The sequence below is a fragment of the Cherax quadricarinatus genome, chromosome 34, assembly GCF_038502225.1.
Source record: "Cherax quadricarinatus isolate ZL_2023a chromosome 34, ASM3850222v1, whole genome shotgun sequence".
In the NCBI taxonomy this organism is placed as follows: domain Eukaryota; kingdom Metazoa; phylum Arthropoda; class Malacostraca; order Decapoda; family Parastacidae; genus Cherax; species Cherax quadricarinatus.
In genome coordinates, this window is record NC_091325.1 from 20,945,622 (window position 1) to 20,971,559 (window position 25,938).

Here is a 25,938-nt window from a genome sequence, read left to right on the forward strand (position 1 = left end):
TCCCAGTGGAAACCGCCTCTAACCTTACCCAGGAGCCCCAGAACACAAGGATGGCACCTCCCGAATCAACGGAGCCAAGCTCAGCCAACAAGAGCAGCAAGCTATTGGAAATGCAGGGAGTCTTACACTTTTGGCTGCCACCTAACAGAAATCAGTAGGCAACCTCCAGCTATACTTCCATCACAAAAGGACATGCAAAGTTGTCCATAAATGTGCCAGACGGCAACCCAGCACATCCCAGAAATATCTTAATTCCTACAGCAAACAGCACTATCACTGAAGTCCTCAACAAATTTATAGGTCACAGGGTCATGAAGATCCTGAAAGTGAAGAAGACAAAGTAGACAATGATTATGTCAATGGCCTTATAATGAATTAGCATTAGACTATATACAAGCTTTCAAAAGAGAATGAACAAGAGGCACTGAGAAAGACTTGGTCTTAGATGATGGACAGCATGATGTTTGGAAAGCATAGCTGGTAAAGCAGATGAATACACCTAATGGAGACCTAATGAAAAACTGTCAGCCACCCTACAGGTACAACATAATTTTAAACAAATTAAGTCTGCTAAGTCATGTAGCCTTTGGGGAGGTCACATAATTTCTGTGATATCTTGCAATCAAAGGGAAAAAGAAATTTGCGTCTGAAACACGAGAATAAGGGAAACCACACAGTATGAAACTGGGAATGATGAGGCACCAAACTCATGATTAAGTTAATTTTGAAAAGAGAGAAGTTCAAACCATGCAATGTAGCCCAACTAAACTTGGTCAACTGCATTCTGCAATGAGATGGACACCTGCTGAAAGTTTGTGCCAGTATAATGAATGCTAAAATCATCCACTAGAAAGAGGACCAAATTCTCCATAATAGTTCTAATCCTAGACCATTATTAGATTATAGAAACAAGCTGTGCTACAAACACACCCAAGTGGAAGACCTGCTTTAATGAAGTCTGGTGAAAAGCTGGTATTGATCTAAGCACAAAGTGTTTGGTGATGAAGGTCTTGAGAAAAACTGAAAAAAAAAAAAAAAAAAGGGGGGGGGGGGCCTAGGAATAATTCTGTTATAGATATACAGTACAAAACTTTTCCAGGGAGAGAAAAAAAAAAAATTGCCAACAAAAACCAACCTTTAGTAAGGGCATTACAAATGTATTTATCAAGCTGGTTTAAAGGGTGAACAGTGGAAAGTCCCATTTGTATTCAAGCTTATGTGGAGATAGACAGTTGTGGGTCTCCCAGACAATACCACACTAGTTTCCTGTTAACCATACATAATCCACAATAAAGGTTTGCTCTATACCAAGTTTTTTTTATACCATAAATATCAACAATGCCTGCCATCTTACACAAATTATCCAAAGACTAATTTTAACACTCATGTTATAAAACATTTTTACAAGGTAGGGAACTGAAACCAATATTATCTTATTAGTTTAGTACAAAACATTCAAGCCCAATAACAATTAAAAAGAAGTAACTCTACAATACATAGAAAGTGTTACAGCATGGTATATCCTAGCTATCGATTACAGTATATACCAGTTGCTTGTCCAATATGCCAAATAATTGTTGGATAACTAATGGCAAAACAGGTTGCTCTCACTAAGGCTTGAATAAACACAACTTTTGTGACCAAAAAAAAAAAATAAATCTTGATATTACCTGACTGTTTTAATGAAGAAATGCCAAAATCAAATAAATAAAAAAAAACTATCCATAAAAAAAAAAATTACATTTTCAATGTCATAAATTTAGCAAGCCATTAGAAATTTTTTCAGCTTATTTCTTTTTCTTCTTGCCTGTTGCTGTTTCAGAGGCAGAGGTTGAAGCTGCAGCGTCTTCAGGTGGAGCCCACTTGAGGGGATATCGTCGGTAGATAGGCCATGGTGGTAATGTTACCTAAAGAAATAATGACAATATATATAATACTTGTAGAGCTAAATAAATTTTTAATATATACAGTAGGGCCCCCACTGATATGGTAGGTTAGGTTCCAGACTACTGTCGGAAAGCGGACAGTGCCAGAAAGCAGAACACCATTTTTTTCCCCACTTATAAATGCACACAAATGCCAGATAAGTTTATACTAACATATATAAAGCTAACAATAGAACTATAAAAAGTAAAATACATACACAGTACATTCATTACCTACCTTAAAATATTTGTAGTCAATGTAGGGCGAGACGTGAGTAGTATTTATTTATAGGAAGTCAGGTGTAGGTAGACCTGGCTCCCACTCCCAAACATAATACAGCAGGGCCCCGCTTTACGGCGTTTCACTTTACGGCATTCCGCTAATACGGTCATTTCAAATTATGACCAAAACTCACTATACGGCTCCCCCCACCTGACTTTCTAATACGGTCACCGCGCCCCACCCTGTTTGTTTACATTCTCCGTGAGCTCAGTAAGCACTAAGTCTCTCCATTTTGTCTGGAAACTCCAAAATTTCAAATGTTTTTAAAAGTTATTTCATATTTTATATATACTCTGATAATTATACTTATGTATACCTGTACCTAAATAAGCTTACATACTGTGCTGGCATGCAGGTACACATTAAAATCAGTAAGTGTGTCTTATGTCTCCAGACGTCATATTAGTAATGATGATAATAATCATCGAGTCTCATTTAAATGTCGTATATTACGTTAATATACACATTTTCATTAATCCATCTATGATATTTTTTCAAAATTATATAATAAACACGATGCATAACATATAAATAAGATAAATACACCCCACAGTAGAATAAATAAACAAATGTGAGATGTGGTAGCAGACGACTTGCACAAGTGACGCCATATTAGAAATAATAATAATAATAATAATAATCACCGAGTCTCATTAAATGTCGTATATTACGTTAATATACACATTTTCATTAATCCATCCATGATATTTTTTTCAAAATTATATAATAAACACGATACATAACATAAAAAGATGATAAATACACCCCACAATAGAATAAATAAACATAAATATGAGATGTGGTAGCCAGATAACTTGTACAAGTGACGGCAAGAATAACATTTTCTCTAATCTAACATAAGAGAAAATGTGTTACTGTGGGTAACTGTAGAAAATTATTCCTTTCGTATGTAAGTTTATTCAGGTATACACAAATACAGTTACATAGAGTATCATACATAACATGTGTGTAGAGAACCTAGGATAACCCAAAAAAGTCAGTGACTTATTTCCATTGCCTTCACTCAGAGCATCATTTCTTCTCAAAATGATGTTACATGAGAAGGGAGTGTTCTTTATTTATTCTACCGTATCAATGTAGAGACAACCTGTACACAATGTAGCTTGTACACAAACCAGACGTGTACACTTTGTTTACAAAACTTACGTTCGCCTGGTTTGTTTACATAACTCTGCGCCTGTCCTCTCTCATGCACTCATTCTTTCTCTCTCTCATTTATTCGTTTTATCTCATTTACTTACTCCTGACCCTACATTAAGACTACAAATATTTTAAGGTAAGTAATGAGTGAACTGTATATACATTTTATTGCTCTGGGATGCTTAAATATCATAGAATAGTATGTGTGGGTGGGTTGGCCTGGTATGGTAGCCCGGCTGACTACCATACATACCGCACTTGATTTCTTACAATAAATACTACTCATCTCACCCTATATTTTAAGGTAAGTAATGAGTGAACTGCATATACATTTTATCACTCTGGGATGCCTAAATATCATAGAATAGTATGTGTGGGTGGGGTGGCCTGGTAAGGTAGCCTGGCTGACTACCATACATACCACACTTGATTTCTTACAATAAATACTACTTGTCTCACCCTAGATTAAGACTATAAATATTTTAAGGTAAGTAATGAGTGCACTGTGTGTGTATTGTACTTTTTTATTGTTTTTTGATGCCTGGTTCTATTGCTAACTTAATATATGTTAGTGTAAACTTGTTATCTAGTGTTTGTATGCATTTATAAGTGGAAAAAAAAGGGTGTTCCACTTTACAGCGGCTTCCGCTTTACGGCGGTAGCCTGGAACCTAACCTGCCGTATAAGTGGGGCCCTGCTGTATACGATATTTAAAGTGGCCCAGAGTGATAAAATACACACACAGTACACTCATTACTTACCTTAAAATAAGTAGTCTTAATGTTGGGTGAGAGGCGAGTAGTATTTATTTGTAGGAAGTCAGGTGTACGTAGCAGGTAGGTTTGGGTAGCCAGAGTCCCCCCTACACTGGCCCAGGGCGATATTACTATCAACATACCTTGTTCACCGAGTTTAATCATTTCTAACAACTACCTTTAGATGCCATCATAAACAAAGGGAAAAGTGATGAGAAGTCACGCAAAGAATGGTAAACAAAGCTGAATGTATCAAGGGGAGTGACTGGCTACCACACCTCATATTATGTAAAATTTATTGTAATGTGGGTGTATAATGTTTATATGCTGTGTAACGTGTCTTATATAATTTTGAAGAAAACTTCATTAGATGGATTAACCCTTTCAGGGTCCCCAGGCCCTCTCCCAGACTTGTTCTCACGGTCGCACAAATTTAAAAAAAAAAGAAAAAACTTATGAAAAGATAGAGAATCTTTTCCCGATCATAATGACACCAAAAGTATGAAATTTGATGGAAAACTTATGGAATTATGCTCTCGCGAAGTTAGCAGTCTCAACTATGTTTATGCATTGGCGATTTTGCCCACTTTGAGCCCTATTTTCGGCCAATTCCAGTGTACTAGTCAACAAAAATCATAACTTTTGCTAGAACTCCATTTTTTCTATCGAATGAGTACATATACGATCTGATGATATATACGATCTGATGATATATACGATCTGACGATATATACGATCTGACGATATATACGATCTGACGATATATACGATCTGACGATATATACGATCTGACGACATATACGATCTGACGATATATACGATCTGACGATATATACGATCTGACGATATATACGATCTGACGATATATACGATCTGACGATATATACGATCTGACGATATATACGATCTGATGATATATACGATCTGATGATATATACGATCTGATGATATATACGATCTGATGATATATACGATCTGATGATATATATGATCTGATGATATATATGATCTGATGATATATATGATCTGATGATATATATGATCTGATGATATATATGATCTGATGATATATATGAGCTGATGATATATATGATCTGATGATATATATGATGATATACAGTGGTCCCTCGCTTTTCGTAGTTCTCGGGAATCATAGATTTTGGAAATCATAGGGATATTTTCGTATAAACATGGGCTCGCTAATCATAGGTTGACTCGCGAATAGTAGTTCGTCCGGGACGCGTACGCACGGTGTGAGCCGGTTCGGCCTCCCTACCCAGCCAGTCTGGCATTGTTTACCAGTGAGCGAAGGTCCCCTAACGTGTTCCTACGAAATATTTCATAATATTCCACTCATTTTAGTGCTTGCAAGTACTAAATAAGCTACCATGGCTCCAAAGAAAGCTCCTAGTGCCAAGCCTGTGGTAAAGAAGGCGAGAAATACACCAAAGCAATGTTTCACAGGTACTTGACTGTGACCACAGACACTCACTTGACCCTAAGGGAATTTTGGAAAGAACACTTCAGCATCCTCCATTACATAACCCTTATAGGTATGGCTTGGGAGGGAGTGACTACCAGGACTTTGAACTCTGCTTGGAGAAAATTGTGGCCAGATTGTTTCGACAAGAGGGATTTTGAAGGGTTTGGGACTGACCCTGATGAGCCTATATCTGGTGTTAAATCAATTGTGGCACTGGGGCGTTCCATGGGGTTGGATGCGAGTTTGGAGGATGTGGAAGAGTTGGTGGAAGACCACAACGAAGAGCTCACCACTGAGGAGTGGCAAGAGCTTCAGCAGGAACAGCAACAGATCGCAGCTCAGAATCTTGCTGCAGAGGAGGAGGAAGAGAGATGGAAGAAGGTGCCTTCTTCAGAAATTAAAGAGATTTTTGCTATGTGGGGTAAGATGGAAAGCTTTATGGAGAAACATCACCCTGACAAGGTTGTTGCAAGCCATGTTGGCAATATGTACAGTGACAAAGTCTTGGGCCATTTTAGGGAAGTGTTAAAAAGATGCCAGAAACAGAGCTCTCTCTATAGTTATTTTGTGAGACAGGACTCCAGTGACTCTCAAGGTGGTCCTAGTGGCATTAAGAAACAGAGAAGAGAAGCAACCCCAGAAAAGCAATTGGTACCTGAGGTGTTGCTGGAAGGGGATTCCCCTTCCAAACTGTAAACAATCCAATCTCTCTCCTCCTCCAGTCTCCCATACACTAAGAAGAATCTCCAATAAAGGTAAGTGTTATTCTGTTAATGTTTCATTCATTCATTTCCCATTGTATTGTTTATGTACTACATGTATATTTCATGTAAAAAAATTTTTTGTTTTAATACTTCTGGGTGTCGGGAACGGATTAATTGAATTTGCATTATTTCTTATGGGGAAAATTGATTCGCAAATAGTAGATTTCGATAATAGTAGCAACTCCAGGAACTGATTAACTACGAAAAATGAGGGACCACTGTATATGATGATAATGATATGATGATATATATGATAATGATATGATGATATGTTGAATATGAGGAAATGTTGGCAGAGCTTGATGCACAGATACAAGGGAGCCACATAACAGAAGATGATGAAGAACCTGAAGAAAAACAGTTAACATTGCAGCAGTTATGCGAGCAGTTGCATATTGCTGCTGAACTAGGAGACTCACTGAAGAGGACCCTGAGAAATCTAGAAGCAGTGTTTTGAAATGGGGTCTAGACCAGCTGATGATGCCTTATCAGCTGTATAATGTACTGCAGGGTAAAAAAGCCCAGAGATTCATCACAGAATTTATGCACACTCCAATACAACCATCGACTTCTGCCGACAACCAACAACCATCCACTTCTGCCGACAACCAACAACCATCCACCTCAGCCCAGTAGGGCCACACCATGCATATCCACTCTTCACATTATCCACAAACACCATTACCCACAATTTAAGGTAAGAAATACTATTATTTCTAATGCATTTGTAGTCTTAAGCAGTTATATATCTTGACAATGAACTACAATTACATACTCACTTTTATTTTTGCAAGATCTGTTGGTCTAAAAAAAAGATGTTTGGCTTTTCGGGGGCTCCCAGGAACGTAACCTTATTTTTACCCTAAGTTCTTCAGTTCCTCTAACACTATTTTACCTAACATGGCTTTTTCAGGAATATAACTATGTTAAATGACTGTCTACTGTAATTGAAAACAGCGCATTAGTGAAACACCATAAAGTGAAGCGCTGTAATGCAGGGTCTGCCTGTACTTGCAACATTGTAACTGTGGATTAGTGTTCATGTGTCGAAGTGCCAATGTCGAATGTGCAGCAAGTCAAAAAATTAAGTGTACAGTATTTCCATTACAAGGGAACATCTGCATGAAATTCCATCATCCATTTAAAATGTATATATTTGCTCAAGTTATACTAGTTTTCTCACAAGGATTCAGTTATGGTTATCAGTAGCATCTGTTTAAAACTTCAGACACGCATATTTGCACCAGAACATAACTGAAGACATCAATATAATAATGGTATACTACATGTGTATCAATACAGTGGACCCCGCCTTACGATATTAATCCGTTCATGAGAGCTCATCGCAAGACAAAATTATTGTATGGCGAATTAATTTTCCCCATAAGAAATAAGGGAAATCAAATTAATCCATGCAAGATGCCACAAAGTATGAAAAAAAAATTTTTTTACCACATGAAATATTAATTTTAATACACACAAACTTAAGAAGACATGCACAATTAATACTCTACTAAGAATACAATACATGATACTTTCCTTTATTGAAGATCTGGTGATGATTGATGGGATGGGAGGAGGGGAGTGTGTGGAAGCTGTTATTGTTTAGAAGGGGAATCCCCTTCCATTAGGACTTGAGGTAGCAAGTCCTTTTCTGGGGTTACTTCTTCTTTTAATGCCACTAAGACCAGCTTGAGTCACTGGACCTCTGTCGCACAACAAATCTGCCCGAAATGCCTAGCCATGCTAGGTGTTCTAGTGGTACACTAATTATTTCACTACATGTAAACCACACAATAACCAAATTCTGTAAACTCAGCATTGTAATCCTTAAAGATAATAAACTTTGAATTGAATAGAGGTCTGTACCTCCCTAAAATGGGCCACATTTTCATTGTAATAGTCACCAGCACGGCTTGCAATAGCTGTGTTAGGGTGATTTTCATCCATAAAGGTTTGCACTTCAACCCACTTTGCACACATTTCCTTAATCTTTGAAGTAGGCACAATGGATTCCACAACTGTCATAGGCTTCTCAGGGTTAGCCCCAAACCCTTCAAAATCATTCTTAATTTCCATACTAATTCTCACCCTTTTTACCACAGGGTTGGCACTAGAAGCTTTCTTGGGGCCCATGGTGACTTATTTTGCAGCTGCAATCACTAAAAACACTTATGAAATGTACCGAATGTATGCGTGGATGTGACCGCACTGGCACCCACGGGGCAGCTGAGGCCACGAGTGGGACCCGTCCCGGACTAATCGCGTGAGGCGAGGCAAAATTTTTGCGTTCAAACATATCGAATGGCAGATTTAACGTAACGCGATGCCATCGTAAGGCAGGGGTCCACTGTATGTTGATGAATAAGACATAAGCAACACTAGTATTTTTATTTACAAAACATTTCACTTTGGCTTCTTCAGCCATATACAGAGGTGACCATAACTGGAGACAGTAGAAGCAGCAGCTTCTATAACTTCCATAACTTTATTTTTCCATCACTAGTCGAGTGAGAAAGGGCCATATCCGAGAGGGACCTATCTAGCACGGACCAATACTACACTGCACTTCAAGTCATAAGCTCTACTAGTTAGCCCCACCTCCTATGACACCATTCCATACTTCACTTCTGGGTCCAACATAAAGCCAAAGCTTCATGTTTATCAAGAAGATTCAGATGGACACTTCTCAAAGGGAGACTGATTGCCTTAAAAGCTAGTACTTCAAGGCTGATGGACTGATCACATCATCTTTACCTCTCCATTGTTGCTCCTGTCTCCAATTTTAGTCACCAATATCTGACAGAAGCCTACTGTGTAGGCAAAATATTTTGGAAAGAAGGATATCAAAGCACTGAACATGCCTTATTTGTAACTGCAAATACTGTACCTATAGTTCTCAATACAGTACGTACTCCATATTCTGGAGGAAAAAAGGTCACTATACACAACTGTGAACATCACACTATGAATCACAGTCCTGCAATTCCTCTATATACTTATACTGTACCGTACCTGATTCTCAGTACAGTGTATTATAGCGGACCCTTGCCTAACGCTATTAATCAGTTCCCGAGAGCTCAACGTTAGGCGAAATTATCGTTAGCCGAATTAATTTTCCCCATAAGAAATAATGGAAATCAAATTAATCCGTTCCTGACACCCCAAAGTATGAACCAAAAAAAATTTTTACCACATGAAATATTAATTTTAATACACACAAACTGAAGAAGACATACACAGTTACATGACACTTACCTTTATTGAAGATCTGATGATGATTGATGGGATGGGAGGAGGGGAGACTGTGGATGGTGTTAATGTTTAGAAGGGGAATCCCCTTCCATTATGACTTGAAGTGTCAAGTCCTTTTCTGGGGTTACTTCCCTCCTCCTTTTAATGCCACTAGGACCAGCTTGAGTCACTGGACCTCTGTCGCACAACATGTCTGTCCATAGTGGCCTGTACCTCCCGTTCCTTTATGACATTCCTAAAGTGTTTCACAACATTTTCAGCGTAATAGTCACCAGCACAGCTTGCAATAGCTGTGCGAGGGTGATTTTCATCAAAAAAGGTTTGCACTTTAAGCCACATTGCACACATTTCCTTAATCTTTGAAGTAGACAACTTCTTCAATTTCTCTATCCCCTCCTCCGGAGCAGTTTCCTCAGGTCTGGCCTCTTGCTGTTGAAGATGATCCAGCAGCTCATCAGCGGTTAGTTCGTCATTGTCCTCCTCCACCAACTCTTCCATACCCTCCCCACTAACCTCCAACCCCAAGCACTTCCCCAATGCCACAATGGATTCCTCAACTGGCATAGGATTCCCAGGGTTAGCCTCAAACCCTTCAAAATCCCTTTTGTCTACACATTCTGGCCACAGTTTCTTCCAAGCAGAGTTCAAGGTCCTCTTAGTCACTTCCTCCCAAGCCTTACCTATAATGTTTACACAACTGAGGATGCTAAAGTGATCTCTCCAAAACTCTTAGAGTCAATCGAGTTTCTGAGGTCACTACAAAGCACCTTTTAAACATAGCTTTTGTGTACAGTTTCTTGAAGTTGGAAATGACCTGGTCTATGGGCTGCAGGAGAGGAGTGGTATTAGGAGGCAAAAACTTGACCTTAATGAAGCTCATTTCCGCAGAAAGTCGCTCTGCCACGTCTGAAGGATGACCAGGAGCATTGTCTAATACCAGGAGGCACTTAAGGTCTAATTTCTTTTCAATTAGGTAATTTTTCACATTGGGGGCAAATGCATGGTGTAACCAGTCATAGAAAAAGTCCCTAGTGACCCATGCCTTACTGTTTGCCCTCCACAGCACACACAATTTAACCTTGAGGACATTGTTTTTCCTGAACACACTAGGAGTTTCAGAGTGATACACCAATAAAGGCTTCACTTTGCAATCACCACTAGCATTAGCACACATCAACAGAGTAAGCCTGTCTTTCATAGGCTTATGTCCTGGGAGTGCCTTTTCCTCCTGAGTAATGTAGGTCCTGCTTAGCATTTTCTTCCAAAACAGGCCTGTTTCATCACAAACACTTGCTCAGGTTTCAGTCCTTCACTGTCTATGTACTCCTTGAATTCCTGCACATATTTTTTCAGCCGCTTTGTGGTCTGAACTGGCAGCCTCACCATGCCTTATCACACTATGTATGCCACTACAATTCTTATATCTCTCAAACCAACCTTTGCTGGCCTTAAATTCACTCTCATCACCACTAGTTGCAGGCATTTTTCTAATTAAATCCTCATGCAACTTCCTAGCCTTTTCACATATGATCGCTTGAGAGATGCTATCTCCTGCTATCTGTTTTTCGTTTATCCACACCAATAACAGTCTCTCAACATCTTCTATCACTTGCGATCTGTTTTGAAAACAAAGTTGCACCTTTGGCAAGAACAGCTTCCTTGATGGTTGATTGGGGTTTTGTGTACAACCTGGCCAGCTCAGAGACACACACTCCACTTTCATACTTAGCAATTATCTCTTTCTTCATATCCATAGTAATTCTCACCCCTTTTTCCTGTAGGGTTGGCACTAGAAGCTTTCTTGGGGCCCATGGTGACTTATTTTGCAGGTGCAATCACTAAAAAGGCTGTGATAATATGAAATGTTCCGATTGTATGCTTGGAAGCGACCGCGGTGGCTGGCTTGTAAACACTGGCACCCACGGAACAAGTGAGGCGGGCTCAGGCCGCACGTGGACGAGTCTTGAACGAATCGCATTGAGCGAGTTTTTTAGCGCTAGCCGAGGCAAAATTTTTGCATTAAAATGTATCGCTAGGCAGATTTAACGTTATGCGATGAGTTCGTTAGGCGAGGGTCCACTGTATTAACTTAAAGGTATTATATGCTTAATGTTAACATTAGATTTGACGAACAATAAACTTTAGTACTAACCAAACACGCCAGAACAAAGCCAGCACCAAGAGTAAGAACAGTGATGAAGAAGTCTTGTACGTAGTATCCATACAGCCAACCACCAGCCTGAAAATAACATGCAAAGTTAATCCTTGAACAAGGTACACTGAAACAGTCTATTTTATTTTATTTTATTTTTTTATCACACTGGCCGATTCCCACCAAGGCAGGGTGGCCTGAAAAAGAAAAACTTTCACCATCATTTACTCCATCACTGTCTTGCCAGAAGGGTGCTTTACACTACAGTTTTTAAACTGCAACATTAACACCCCTCCTTCAGAGTGCAGGCACTGTACTTCCCATCTCCAGGACTCAAGTCCGGCCTGCCGGTTTCCCTGAACCCCTTCATAAATGTTACTTTGCTCACACTCCAACAGCACGTCAAGTATTAAAAACCATTTGTCTCCATTCACTCCTATCAAACACGCTCACGCATGCCTGCTGGAAGTCCAAGCCCCTCACACACAAAACATTTTACCCCCTCCCTCCAACCTTTCCTAGGCCGACCCCTACCCCACCTTCCTTCCACTACAGACTGATACACTCTTGAAGTCACTCTGTTTCGCTCCATTCTCTCTACATATCCGAACCACCTCAACAACCCTTCCTCAGCCCTCTGGACAACAGTTTTGGTAATCCCGCACCTCCTCCTAACTTCCAAACTACGAATTCTCTACATTATATTCACACCACACATTTCCCTCAGACATGACATCTCCACTGCCTACAGCCTTCTCCTCGCTGCAACATTCATCACCCATGCTTCACACCCATATAAGAGCGTTGGTAAAACTATACTCTCATACATTCCCCTCTTTGCCTCCAAGGACAAAGCTCTTTGTCTCCACAAACTCCTAAGTGCACCACTCACCCTTTTCCCCTCATCAATTCTATGATTCACCTCATCTTTCACAGACCCATCCGCTGACACGTCCACTACCAAATATCTGAATACATTCACCTCCTCCATACTCTCTCCCTCCAATCTGATATCCAATCTTTCATCACCTAATCTTTTTGTTATCCTCATAACCTTACTCTTTCCTGTATTCACTTTTAATTTTCTTCTTTTGCACACCCTACCAATTTCATCCACCAATCTCTGCAACTTCTCTTCAGAATCTCCCCAGAGCACAGTGTCATCAGCAAAGAGCAACTGTGACAACTCCCACTTTATGTGTGATTCTTTATCTTTTAACTCCACGCCTTTTGCCAAGACCCTCGCATTTACTTCTCTTACAACCCCATCTATAAATATATTAAACAACCATGGTGACATCACACATCCTTGTCTAAGGCCTACTTTTACTGGGAAATAATTTCCCTCTTTCCTACATACTCTAACTTGAGCCTCACTATCCTTGTAGAAACTCTTCACTGCTTTCAGTAACCTACCTCCTATACCATACACCTGCAACATCTGCCACATTGCCCCCCTAGCCACCCTGTCATACGCCTTTTCCAAATCCATAAATGCCACAAAGACCTCTTTAGCCTTATCTAAATACTGTTCACTTATATGTTTCACTGTAAACACCAGGTCCACACATCCCCTATTTTTCCTAAAGCCTCCTTGTTCATCTGCTATCCTATTCTCCGTCTTACTCTTAATTCTTTCAATAATAACTACCATACACTTTACCATGTATACTCAACAGACTTATCCCCCTATAATTTTTGCACTCTCTTTTGTCCCCTTTGCCTTTATACAAAGGAACTATGCATGCTCTCTGCCAATCCCTAGGTACCTTACCCTCTTCCATACATTTATTAAATAATTGCACCAACCACTCCAAAACTATATCCCCACCTGCTTTTAACATTTCTATCTTTATCCCATCAATCCCGGCTGCCTTACCCCCTTTCATTTTACCTACTGCCTCACGAACTTCCCCCACACTCACAACTGGCTCTTCCTCACTCCTACAAGATGTTATTCCTCCTTGCCCTATATACGAAATCACAGCTTCCCTATCTTCATCAACATTTAACAATTCCTCAAAATATTCCCTCCATCTTCCCAATACCTCTAACTCTCCATTTAATAACTCTCCTCTTCTATTTTTAACTGACAAATCCATTTGTTCTCTAGGCTTCCTTAACTTGTTAATCTCACTCCAAAACTTTTTCTTATTTTCAACAAAATTTGTTGATAACATCTCACCCACTCTCTCATTTGATCTCTTTTTACATTGCTTCACCACTCTCTTAACCTCTCTCTTTTTCTCCATATACTCTTCCCTCCTTGCATCACTTCTACTTTGTAAAAACTTCTCATATGCTAACTTTTTCTCCCTTACTGCTCTCTCTACATCATCATTCCACCAATCGCTCCTCTTTCCTCCCGCACCCACTTTCCTGTAACCACAAACTTCTGCTGAACACTAACACTACATTTTTAAACCTACCCCATACCTCTTCGACCCCATTGCCTATGCTCTCATTAGCCCATCTATCCTCCAATAGCTGTTTATATCTTACCCTAACTGCCTCCTCTTTTAGTTTATAAACCTTCAGCTCTCTCTTCCCTGATGCTTCTATTCTCCTTGTATCCCATCTACCTTTTACTCTCAGTGTAGCTACAACTAGAAAGTGATCTGATATATCTGTGGCCCCTCTATAAACATGTACATCCTGAAGTCTACTCAACAGTCTTTTATCTACCAATACATAATCCAACAAACTACTATCATTTCACCCTACATCATATCTTGTATACTTATTTATCCTCTTTTTCTTAAAATATGTATTACCTATAACTAAACCCCTTTCTATACAAAGTTCAATCAAAGGGCTCCCATTATCATTAACACCTGGCACCCCAAACTTACCTACCACACCCTCTCTAAAAGTTTCTCCTACTTTAGCATTCAGATCCCCTACCACAATTACTCTCTCACTTGGTTCAAAGGCTCCTATACATTCACTTAACATCTCCCAAAATCTCTCTCTCTCTCCTCTACATTCCTCTCTTCTCCAGGTGCATACACGCTTATTATGACCCACTTTTCACATCCAACCTTTACTTTAATCCACATAATTCTTGAATTTACACATTCATATTCTCTTTTCTCCTTCCGTAACTGATCCTTCAACATTACTGCTACCCCTTCCTTTGCTCTAACTCTCTCAGATACTCCAGATTTAATCCCATTTATTTCCCCCCACCGAAACTCCCCTACCCCCTTCAGCTTTGTTTCGCTTAGGGCCAGGACATCCAACTTCTTTTCATTCATAACATCAGCAATCATCTGTTTCTTGTCATCCACACTACATCCACTCACATTCAAGCATCCCAGTTTTATAAAGTTTTTCTTCTTCTCTTTTTTAGTAAATGTCTACAGGAGAAGGGGTTACTAGCCCATTGCTCCCGGCATTTTAGTCGCCTCATAAAACACGCATGGCTTACGGAGGAAAGATTCTTTTCCACTTCCCCATGGACAATAGAAGAAATTAAGAAGAACAAGAGCTATTTAGAAAAAGGGGAAAAACCTAGATGCATGTATATATATATATGCATGTGCATGTCTGTGAAGTGTGACCAAAGTGTAAGTAGGAGTAGCAAGATATCCCTGTTATCTAGCGTGTTTATGAGACAAAAAAAGAAACCAGCAATCCTACCATCATGCAAAACAGTTACAGGTTTCTGTTTCACAGTCATCTGGCAAGACGGTAGTACTTCCCTGGGTGGTTGCCGTCTACCAACCTACAGTCTTATATAATAATAATAAAAAAAATAACTGAAATACAAAGTACAAGATTCATTTGTTACTGGGGTGTATTTAATTTAATGCCTTTCTTGTGTATATATTGGCTTAGTTAAGATAACTATTAATTTTACATGCATACCTTTTCACATTTAGACCTCACTGTGTTCTTTCATGCTTCTTGATTCACCTTTCATGTTACACTAAAAGTAAGCTGAGGATGTTATGAAACTACAGTACTGCTGTGATATTAACATGTTTTTAGATTTTTTCAACAGGCTAACAATGACCAAGTCCACTAGCCCATAAAAGACCAGCAGTGGTAACTGGGGACCTGCAGTTTACCTTAATTTATTCGCACACAGGCCAAGTGCAATGAATGCTTTCAGTCAAGTAGTCTTTAAGCATTAGGATTAGTCTGCTTGAAATGTACTACATGCTACTGGCTTTCTTTTGTGCCTAACAATATTTTAACACATGTTAACTATATTACCTGTATACTGCATTAGGGAAACAAATTATTTATAATTGTATACTCACAAATTTGTCTTCATTTAGACTTTTAGAACAATGAATACATCAGTAGAGATCAATTTTTCTGCTTTAAACTAAATAACCTGCACCAGACATTTTCAAGAAAATAAATATTACAAAGGTTGGTCCTTCCATCAGTTGAAAAATAGAATTACTGTAATGCAGTCTTCAAAGCAAGTCAGAATTTTACATTAAAATTAATGAAAATTTTGCTTGAAAGCCAAGAATAATTCCAATTAATTTTATTTTAAATGGTAGGATAAATATTCTGTTACTACAGTATATCCTATTTTATTAGTTAAATAAATTAAAATTATTACATTCAATGAGGAACACTAAACTTGTAGGGGTCATACAGCACCTTGTAATGGAAGGCAATCAGGTTTGGGCCAAGGAATCTGAGAATCAAGATCCCCTCACAAGCATCACCCCTTGAGGGATTAAATGAATATGCATTTTTTTTATTAATATTCATACTTCAGCTTAATCAAAATTTTTTAGTGTAATTTGCTTGCTCCAGCATTTTTCCACGACATGTCACTGCTCAGCACTTACAATAATATGCATAAATAGATAATGTATGGAAACTTATCAAGAAATGTTGAATGAAATTGCAAGACTGTGGAAAGTAGAGTACAGCTGTTATAGGGAATTAATAATTATCACATAAGCCTAACAAAACTGATCTATAAATATTTTACTATCTTACTTAAGAATGCCTAGGGCCTACAAAGACTTTAATCCAGCCCTGTTGTCTGGATGCTGGGGGTATTTTGGATCAAAGCACACTACACCCCAATTTGAGGACTAACCCTCAAATAAATCTGTCCATTCCCTTGGCAACTAACATTGGCACAATCAGGGCTATCCTCTATTAGCTAGGATTTTTGTGAGCTTCAACAATGAATGCTAACAGGGCAGTTTATCTTGGCCAGTATTCTGTGAAACTTAATACAGAGAGAAAAATATTTATTATGCAGATCAATATACTAAAGCTTTGATGAAAATATGAAAAATTTTGTCTGTATCCCTTATTTCATCACTGCACCTTAATCATGCAGACACCCAAGACTGATAGTGATACTCCAGATCACAAGATGGCAAGAATAAAAAATAACATACAGTACCATATGTGTTTTCAAATTTAAATGATGCAATGCACTAATAAAATTTTGTAAACATCCATAAATTTAGAAACTTAAAAGTTCCAGGCTGGTATTCGACTACGGTAACTGCTGGTATTCAACTGGAGCAGCCTACTGTGTAGGCAAAACATTAAAGAAATAGATGCCAAAATGTTGCAATCCCATGTATTGTAATCCCATGCTAGACTGGATGAAGGTAGTGAAGGTGTTGTGCATTCAGGTATATGATAACTTGTCAGAAGTAATCATATCAGACTCTCGCCACCTATTTTATAGAAAGTCACATTGGAGCTAATCCATAATCGTGTTGGGAGTAAGCATTTTGTGTAGGCATAAATTATGGTGTCAAGGGGTGTTGCCTCTTAACAAAGGTTATGATCACTTACTGATATCCACTCATTATTTAACTTAAAAAACCATTATGCCACATTACATAAATTTTAACATTTATGTACACATTTGTTTTGGTTGATTTACTAAATTTATACTTCTACAGACTATGTGGAAAGGGAGTTTGTGTGATCCTGCCTTTTCTGGCTGCCAAGGGTATCTCAAATGTGTCTCATTGCCTAGTGACATGATTAAGTCTGCATGGAATTTGAAAGTGTCACAGTAGTTCTGGGGGGGGGGGGGGGGGTTGTTTGGGTGTGTGTGTGTGTACTCACCTATTTGTGGTTGCAGGGGTCGAGTCATAGCTCCTGGTGTGTGTGTGTGTGTGTGTGTGTGTGTGTGTGTGTGTGTGTGTGTGTGTGTGTGTGTGTGTGTGTGTGTGTGTGTGTGTGTGTGTGTGTGTGTGTGTGTGTGTGTGTGTGTGTGTGTGTGTGTGTGTGTGTGTGTGTGTGTGTGTGTGTGTGGGTGTGTGTGTGTGTGTGTGTGTGTGTGTGTGTGTGTGTGTGTGTGTGTGTGTGTGTGTGTGTGTGTGTGTGTGTGTGTGTGTGTGTGTGTGTGTGTAACCTATTACAATTAGTCACAAAACTATTAAATTCGGTTTATGGAGAATAGCAGGATCCCTAGCTTGTATCATTTTACAGGAATTAATTGTTGCCATAATATTTCACCATTTCAGATTCAATTGATTTTAAATTAAAATTATATGCTATCTAAATTTTATTAACATTCTGAACTGGCAAGTCATTACTACCCAGCATCCAGCAGTCCTCAACAAGCACATTAGATCACAGCAAGTAGTTTCGGTATTTGAAGTGCCATGAAGTGTGTGGAAGATAACATCTTTCAAAGGATTTGAGAGAAAACCAATTATTGGGACTAGAGTCATGGAGGTGGGGAGTACCACACCTACACCCTGAGGAAAGGATGGGATGGGGGTGCTACAGTTTTGAGGGTTTATATTTGAATTGTGATGTCCCCACACATTCGGCAAGAAAACCATTGAAAGAACGATGATTAAACAGTTTCTTCAAGAAGTAGTTAAAAATTATTTTCCAATTTCGGAGACCAGGTCAGAGATCGTGCTATTAGGGGGTGTTGATTACCAGAACTAGATGCATATAAATACAGTATAACCTTACTTGACTTCATTTTATTTCTGCCCTTAAAGCTACACACTATCATTAATTTATTTCCATTAAGCCTTGCCAAAAATACCACAGCATTAGCTTTACTCCTGCCTTAAAAATGTGCATAATGCAGGTATGAGTTTTCCCTGCAAAATTATTAAATAATGTAATACAGTTTGCAAAACTATTACATTAGCAAATTATTATAGACAATAATAATTTATGAGCGAAAAGATATACATTTGTTTGTATAGCTTCTTTACATAGATATTTTCCATTCTAGCTCATTTGTTACGTTCATTTCAACAAAAGCTTAGTCTTACACAAGTAATATATAGCCCTGATGTACAATCTAATATATAGCCCTGATGAACAATACTGCAATACTTACACCAAATGCAACCACAATAATCTGGAACAGCCTCTCGGCCAGTTTCTGTCCCTCAAAGTCCTGGAAGAGCAAGAAACATGGTTTAAAAATTACAGTGGACCCCCGGTTAACGATATTTTTTCACTCCAGAAGTATGTTCAGGTGCCAGTGCTGACCGAATTTGTTCCCATAAGAAATATTGTGAAGTAGATTAGTCCATTTCAGACCCCCAAACATACACGTACAAACGCACTTACATAAATACACTTACATAATTGGTCACATTCGGAGGTAATCGTTATGCGGGGGTCCACTGTATATGATTGTACACTAAAATAAAGAAATTAACAAGTTTAACAAAGCTGTGTGCCATGTAGCTACTAAAATTTAGATAGTACAGTATTTTTTTTAACCCTTTCACCATTTCTCCACAGATCTAAGTTACTGACCTCAGTGTTGCTCATGTAGTTTTAAGTTTTTAAGAATAAGAATAAAAAGTTTATTTTGACATGATACATGGTTGTACAGAGGAATATAATAGTTGGGTGTACATGTCAAAAGCCCCTTTGTATACATAGCATTTCGGGCAAACTTAAAAATTAACTTAAGATTAGGAAGGAAATAATGTTCTTAAGTTACAGCGAGTATGAGAGATTTGAATGTGTATTCTATTAGGTAATGATTCATGGCTTTGATAAGTCTAGTAGAGAATAATTACAATATTGAATTAGTTTATAAAGATTACAGTATTACAGTAGAACAATTTAAAACAATTTACAATATGATGTATTACAACTTAGTACTATTTAACCCTTTCAGGGTCTGTCCCGTAGATCTACGGCTTTACGTTCAGGGTCCAAACCGTAGATCTACGTCATGAGCTCGGCTCACTCTGATAAACTGTGAGTGGTACATTTCGGCCTAGATATGAGAGAATACCTCTATGTGGTATGTGTGCACCACATAAAACAAATCCTGCAGCACACTGTGTATAATGAGAGAAAAAAAACAGACCACGATTTTCGATTAAAACAGCGACTTTGCAGTGTTTTTTCGTATGTTTTTTATAGTTGTATTTGTGATTTCTTGGTCTCATTTGATAGAATGGAAGACATATTACAGAAATAGAGATAATTTTGATTGGTGTTAGCACTGGAAATGGCTTGAAATTGAGCTCAAAGTGGCGGAAATGTTAAAATTTTGCCGATGTTCAAGAGTAAACAAACGACCTCACATGTCTAATACACGCCAGCTGGTGGGTCTAATATGCATTCACAAATGTGGTGATGATATTTATACAATTATTACAATATTGCATAACAGTAAATCTTCTATTTTTTGGTGTGAATAAAAATTCATTATGTGAATAAAAAATCAAAATGGAATTTATTTGTAAAGCCTCAAAACATAACTAATGAACAGAGGAAATGTTAGTTTAGTTCCAGGAATACCTACATTGTTTATTCTGGACCCTATTTTGAAATTGGAATATTTTGAACTTTGTGTTAAATTGGCCAAATTACCAATTTCCGGTCACTATTTTGTAGTTGAAACAGTTGACTTGGCGATTTCTTGTGCTCAATTGATAGAATAGAAGTAATACTAGTGAAATAGCTGAGAATTTGGTCGACTGGAATAATGTAATTGGCCTAAAATGGGAGTCAAAGACGGCAAAATCGCCGATTCGTAAATATCGCTGACACATCAAAATTCACGAGAGCATAATTTCGTCAATTTTCCATCAAATTTCGTACTTTTTGTTTTATTACATTCACAAAAAGATTCTCTACCATTTCATAAGAAAAAATAAAAATTTTTTTTTTTGAAAATTCTTGGACACTGGGGCACCACTTCAGATTTTGGCCTTGGACCCTGAAAGGGTTAAGCGAAACAACATATAATGAAACCACACCTCACTGTACATTGATTAAATGTTTACAAAGCAAAAACTGTAAGGAGCACTTGCTACCACAATGCAATTCAAAAACAAACTATAACAAATATGGTGAGCTTGCTGAGCACTTTTGTATCACATAGCTTATTGTGCATTTGTATGATTATTGTATACCTTACAAATTTTAATTTTAAAATAATTTGTATTCAATTTCTCGTCATTGTAATGAAACGTTATTCGAGGCCTGGGCCCAAGACTGTTCAACTGCCTCCCAGCATACATAAGGGGGATTACCAATAGACCCCTGGCTGTCTTAAGAAGGCACTGGACAAGCACGTAAAATCAGTACCTGACCAGCCAAGCTGTGGTTCGTACGTCAGTTTGCGTGTGGCCAGCAGTAACAGCCTGATTGATCAGGCCCTGATTCACCACTAGGCCTGGTCTCAGACCGAGCTGTGGGGGTGTCGAGCCCCAAAACCCTCTCCAGGAGGACCTGCTGTATATACTCATGTTCTCTCTGCTCAGGTATATCTGTTTTTGACTTGATAAAGCCCAATGTGTAGGTAAAATATAGTCAATAAGGGATTGCGTTATACTGCATTTGTGTATTTTTCCACTGTTGGAATTTTATACCATTTCTCTCCATACATCCGGGATATTCACTGGAAATTTTCCCAGGGGAGGAGGCAAGAGCTTCCAGGACTGCAAGGAGATATGCAACCCATCAATATGTTGTCACCGGCAACATGGCTTTCAGCAATTAAGATGTTGAAAATTATATAAAATACCGACAAGTTGAAGATTCAGTTATGAGCAACAGTTGGGTATCTTTACTGACGAAACGTTTTGCCTATACAGTAGACCTAGGTATCTGACCAAAGAAGCCTACTGTGTAGCTGAAACGTTTCTTCAATAAAGATACCCAACTGTTGTACATGTGTCTTAATCTTCAACATTTAGAAAAAGTCATTAAGATATAAGACTTGAAACATTATAATCCTGTAAATGCAATAATTTCAGTTGAAACTGTTCCTTTATCATGAAGATAATTTGCATATCTCACTTTACATCATAAAGCTAGTAATACTATATTTAGAAGAAAGTGCTAAACCTGCAGGAGTTACACAGCACCTTGGGTACTGAGAAACAACCAGGTTTATTCCAAGGAAGGGAAGTAGTGGCAAAATAAACACAAATGCAGTATGTGATCCTTTATTGACTACGTTTCGCCCACACAGTGGGCTTTTTCAAGTCACAAACAGAACTACCTGGGGTGGAAGGAACGCGAGTATTTATAGTCCGGTTCAGAATGCTGAGGTCAGGTGAAGAATGCTGCATCTGATGATGTACCGAGTGGGGTTATAGAGTCTAAAAACTTGGGTAGCTTGGAAAGGAGATTAGATAAGTTTGTGAGCAGACCTTCTACAGTGTTCTTATGTGGGATAGCGATGAAGAAGTTTCTTGGCTCTATAACCCCACTCGGTACATCATCAGATGCAGCATTCTTCACCTGACCTCAGCATTCTGAACCGGACTATAAATACTCGCGTTCCTTCCACCCCAGGTAGTTCTGTTTGTGACTTGAAAAAGCCCACTGTGTGGGCGAAACGTAGTCAATAAAGGATCACATTATACTGCATTTGTGTTTATATTGCCATTGTGTCGGTATTTTATACCATTTATTTCCAAGGGGAGTAGTAACTGACATTTACGTAGCACTTGGAGCTGGAAGGCATGGGAGGCCAGGTCCAACACCTTGATCAAGAACCTCCCTTGAGATGACCAAAAAGGTTAACATGCAGAACAACCACAGGTGGAGTTGAATGACAACTCTGGGCCTTTCGTGCTGCGTCCCTCTGAAAGAATCTGGGATCTTACTCATTTCTGCAACACTGCAAGCTCCTGATGACGTACTGATTGCAACACGAAAGGCCTAGAGCTATCATTCAACTCCCCCTGTGGTTGCTCTGCATCTTGAATCGCTTGTTGGAGATTCTTGCATAAAAGGTCCCCTCAAGGAAGGTTCCTTGATGTTGGTGAGGGGCTCTTGATTTAGGGAATTGGATGTGCTCCAGTTCCCCGAATTAAACCTGAATGCCTTCCACATCCCCCCCCAGGCGCTGTATAATCCTCCGGGTTTAGCGCTTCCCCCTTGATTATAATAATAATAATTGCATAAAAGGTGAACATATGTTCAAAGGATAACTTCTGAGCGTTATACTGACGTCACTTACCATATGTACTGAAAACCCCATGACTGTGTCCATCATTTTACCCAACTGTGGCTATAATACATGCAAGTGTGGGTAGTGAGGAGTGAGTGAGGTCAACAGTGAGCAGCAGCACTGACAGCTCTCACGGTCATCGCCGCCATATTGATTCACTCCACGTAAACAACTCATATTAACAACTATTGTAATAATAATATTAATGCTAATACTATAGCTACTAATATTACTACCAAAATTAATCCTTAATGTAGAATTAAATATACTTACTCAAAAAATAATTCTACATTTTTTTTTACCATTTGAAAATTAAAAAATCGTTCGTATCTTACATAAGAATTACAACTATAATAATTTTGTTTACTATTAACATAAAGTTGCAGTAATTTACTCTATTAATTCTATAAACAAAATTATTTTCAAATTGTAAGTGTTACAACATTGGGTGACATTAATTTGATACTTTTTTAAAGAAAACCATGGTCAAACTGGCTATTTTGGGCAAACTTAAGTAAGTTTATCCAGACACGGTATGATAAAACTCATGGAGTAGGGAGAGAGAGGACCTATTAGCGAGTAGTGAAGAGGCGGGGCCAGGAGCTATGTATCGACCCCTGCAACCACAAATAGGAGACTACACGGTGAGGGTCCGGGTTCGATTCCCGGCGAATGGGTGGAAACATTGGGTGTGTTTCCTTACACCGGTTGTCTACGTTCATTCACCAGTAAAATGGGTACCTGTGTGCTCACCTATTTGTGGTTGCAGGGGTCGAGTCTTGGCTCCTGGCCCCACCTCTTCACTGGTTGCTACTGGGTCCTCTCTCTCCCAGCTCCATGAGCTTTATCAAACCTCGTCTTAAAACTATGTATGGTTCCCGCCTCCACTACGTCAATTTCTAGGCTATTCCACTGCTTGACAACTTTGTGACTGAAGAAATACTTTCTAACATCCCTTTGACTCATCTGACTCTTCAATTTCCAATTGTGACCTCTTGTTTCTGTGTCCCCTCACTGGAACATCCTGTCTTTGTCCACCTTGTCAATTCCGCGCAGTTTTTTATATGTCGTTATCATGTCTCCCCTGACCCTCCTGTCCTCCAGTGTCGTCAGGCCAATTTCCCTTAATCTTTCTTCATAGGACATTCCCCTTAGCTCTGGAACTAACCTGGTCGCAAACCTTTGCACTTTCTCTAATTTCTTGACGTGCTTGATCAAGTGCGGGTTCCAAACAGGTGCTGCATACTCCAGTATGGGCCTGACGTACACGGTGTACAGTGTCTTGAACGGTTCCTTGCTAAGGTATCGGAATGCTGTTCTCAGGTTTGCCAGGCGCCCATATGCTGCAGCAGTTATCTGGTTGATGTGTGCTTCCGGAGACATGCTCGGTGTTATACTCACCCCAAGATCTTTCTCCTTGAGCGAGGTTTGCAGTCTTTGGCCACCTAGCCTATACTCCATCTGCGGTCTTCTGTGCCCTTCCCCGATCTTCATGACTTTGCATTTGGCGGGGTTAAATTCGAGAAGCCATTTGCTGGACCAGGTGTCCAGTCTGTCCAAGTCTCTTTGAAGTCCTGCCTGATCCTCATCTGATTTAATTCTCCTCATTAACTTCACATCATCTGCGAACAGGGACACTTCTGAGTCTAACCCTTCCATCATGTCATTCTCATATACCAAAAATAGCACTGGTCCTAGGACCGACCCCTGTGGAACCCTGCTTGTCACAGGTGCCCACTGTGATACTTCATCACGTACCATGACTCGTTGTTGCCTCCCTGTCAGGTATTATCTGATACATTGCAGTGCCCTTCCTGTTATATGCACCTGATCCTCTAGCTTCTGCACTAATCTCTTGTGAGGAACTGTGTCAAAGGCCTTCTTGCAGTCCAAGAAGATGCAATCAACCCACCCCCCTCTCTTGTGTCTTACTTCTGTTACTTTATCATAAAACTCCAGAAGGTTTGTGACACAGGATTTGCCTTCCATGAATCCGTGCTAGTTGGCGTTTATACTCTTGTTCCGGTCCAGGTGCTCCACCACTCTCCTCCTGATAATCTTCTCCATAACTTTGCATACTATACACGTCAGTGACACAGGTTTATAGTTTAGTCCCTCTTTTCTGTCTCCTTTTTTAAAAATGGGAACTACATTTGCCGTCTTCCATACCTTAGGTAGTTGCCCAGTTTCCAGGGATGTTTTGAAGATTGTGGTAAGTGGCACACAACATATCTGCTCCCTCTCTAAGGACCCATGGGGAGATGTTGGCCGGTCCCATTGCCTTTGAGGCAGCGATGTCCCTTAGCAGTTTCTTCACCCCCTCCTCATTTGTATGTATGTCATCCAACACTTGTTGATATATTCCTTGCTGGTGTCCTTCTCTGTTCTGTATCCCCCAGAGTCCTTCCTGTCTCCACTGTAAATACTTCTTTAAATCTCATGGTGAGCTCCTCACATACCTCTTGATCGATTCTTGTGAGTTCCCCACCTTCTTTCCTCAGCCTGATCACCTGGTATTTGACTGTTGTCTTCCTCCTAATGTGGCTATACAGCAGTTTCGGATCAAACTTGACTTTCGATGCTATGTCCTTTTTGTACTGTCGCTGGGCCTCCCTCCTTACCGTGCATACTCGTTTCTGGCTCTTCTACTAATCTCCTTATTTTCCTGGGTCCTTTGCCTCCTGTACCTTTTCCATTCTCTGGTGCACTTAGTTTTTGCCTCCCTACACCTTCGGGTAAACCAAGGA

The 25,938-nt window shown here is 39.3% G+C and overlaps 1 protein-coding gene across 1 annotated transcript; it reads right to left on the minus strand.

Moving 5' to 3' along the window:
* Positions 1-1,428: 1,428 nt before the first annotated feature.
* On the minus strand, positions 1,429-23,350 carry Spase12 (Signal peptidase complex subunit Spase12). Its single transcript, XM_053783690.2, has 4 exons — positions 23,201-23,350; positions 19,094-19,153; positions 11,779-11,865; positions 1,429-1,907 (listed from the first exon to the last, which is right to left on the minus strand). Exons 1-4 carry the CDS (start codon positions 23,234-23,236, stop codon positions 1,788-1,790), a joined length of 303 nt encoding a protein of 100 aa, XP_053639665.1. The 5' UTR covers positions 23,237-23,350; the 3' UTR covers positions 1,429-1,787.
* Between the last annotated feature and the right edge of the window lie 2,588 nt (positions 23,351-25,938).